Source organism: Monopterus albus, unplaced genomic scaffold, assembly GCF_001952655.1.
Source record: "Monopterus albus unplaced genomic scaffold, M_albus_1.0 scaffold1227.1, whole genome shotgun sequence".
Taxonomy (NCBI): Eukaryota; Metazoa; Chordata; class Actinopteri; order Synbranchiformes; family Synbranchidae; genus Monopterus; species Monopterus albus.
The window spans coordinates 900-2772 of NW_018129105.1; the positions used below are offsets into that span (position 1 = coordinate 900).

Sequence of the window (1873 nt, forward strand, 5' to 3'; positions counted from 1 at the left end):
TTAGTAAGGTAGGAGGTCAGTGCTGCTCTAAACCTTTAGAAGCTAATATCTCTGCACTGCTGCCGGCGCTGGTCAGTGAGTCTGGGTCCCAGGAGGCTTCGACAGCTCCTCTCCACATTAGGACAAGTTCTGGAGCACATTTCTACAACAACAGTTTTTAGGACAAAGTTACAAACTGTAGCTTTAAGTAACTTCAAAGACGGATTAAACTGTTTCCTCCAGTGGTGGAAAGTAAGAACATTGACTCAGGCACTGTACTTACATGTACTTGTACATGAGCATTTCCATTTCCAAATATTGACAATAGAAACAAAAAGCAAATAGTGAAACGAAAAAAGAAGAAAAAAGAAACAACAAGCAGCGAGAAGTAAAACCCAACTAAACACAGCATCATAACAATGAGAAGCAGGAGGACAGGTGGAGTTTAACAGGTTAAAGTCAGTGACTTTTTCTCTTCACACATAAACAAGTTATAAATATAATCGTCCTCTTTTTCTCTTACTGCTCTGTTCCACTGTCACACAGACCTTCACTGGTGATATCTTCACTGGGACGTCATCCCCAAAGGAAACAGTGTGTCAGTGAAAGTGTGTGTGAAGGTGTGTATGTGTGTGTTAGTGTCAGGATCAGAGAACAACAGCTTTCCTCTGCTCCAGTCCAGATTCACTCTGATCCTCTGGGACTTCTTCTCCACTGAGAGAACAGTGTCAGGATGTGATGGAGAGAATGCTGTGTATTGACCTACAAAGAACCATATTATCCATAATCCAGACTCTATGTCTTCCTTCCTCTGGACAGACTCTGCTAACACACCCAGTCCCCAGTGTTTATTGTCTCCAACCTCGACCTCCCAGCTGTGAGTCCCTGAGTTAAAGCCCTCAGAGCCCAGGACAGACCAGACATAATCATCAAACCTCTCTGGATTGTCAGGAAGCTGCTGTTCATCTCCTTTTCTCACACTGGTCAGATCTTCAGACAGGATGAGTTCTCGACCAGCAGTGTCTGGATCCAGGACCACAGGAGTGTAGGAGACCATGTCCTTCATCTTGTTCCAGATGTTGAAGGCCAGGTTGCCCAGGTGTTTGGCCTGGTCTATCAGAGCTCCTGAGGGCAGCTGTGGATCCTCCAGCAGGAGGCGCTGCTGGACTCTTATACTACCTATACTACTGTAATTCCTACATACACACTCACTTCTTCCTTTGTTTTCACTTAATTAAAACTGTTCTGCCTCTCTCTCTCTCTCTATCACTATCACTCTCACTATCACTCTCACTATCACTATCACTATCACTCTCACTATCACTCTCTCTATCACTCTCTCTATCACTCTCTCTCTCTGTATGGAGTCACACAGGTGCTTTAAAGAAAAGTCGGAAGGTAGAAGTTCCATTGAAGATGTTCTCTTACAAACTGGACACTCACGATGTCCTTTCTCTGTCCACCAGCTCTGCAGACAGTCTTTACAGAAGCTGTGGCTGCATGACAGAACAACAGGATCTTTAAAGACGTCCTGACAGACCGGACAGCAGAGATCCTCCTCTAGTCTGGAAGCCATTTAGTCTCTGAGTGCAGCTGAAGTCACAGCAGATACAAAGTACAGTCAGTCATGGCTCCCCTCCCCCCACTACCCCACTAACGTTACTGAAATGTACTTTCACTTTGTGTTGTTGTCAGACTCACATTCAGTGTGTGTCCACAGGTTGAAGCAGCAGTCTTGGAGTTCCCACTTTTCTCTCCTGTAGCTGGACTCACTCAGAGGAAGCTGTTAGTTTGGTCTGAAGGTGAATCTGATCGTCTGCTTCTCACTCTGTGTCTCTGTAGTGACGAAGAAGAACAAACTGTTTCCTGCTTTGTCAGGTGAGTCAGGTCAGGG

The 1873-nt window shown here is 45.3% G+C and overlaps 1 protein-coding gene across 1 annotated transcript in view; it reads right to left on the reverse strand.

Annotated features, from left to right (window-relative positions):
* Positions 1-544: 544 nt before the first annotated feature.
* Positions 545-1873, reverse strand: part of LOC109953757 (nuclear factor 7, ovary-like) — a 3029-nt gene continuing 1700 nt past the window's right edge. Inside the window, exons 2-4 of the mRNA XM_020589220.1 lie at positions 1681-1815; positions 1262-1572; positions 545-1210 (exon numbers count right to left, since the gene is read on the reverse strand). Of these exons, the coding sequence (XP_020444876.1) occupies positions 545-1210; positions 1262-1555 (960 nt within the window). The 5' untranslated portion in view covers positions 1556-1572; positions 1681-1815. The remainder of the gene's footprint in view (positions 1211-1261; positions 1573-1680; positions 1816-1873) is intronic.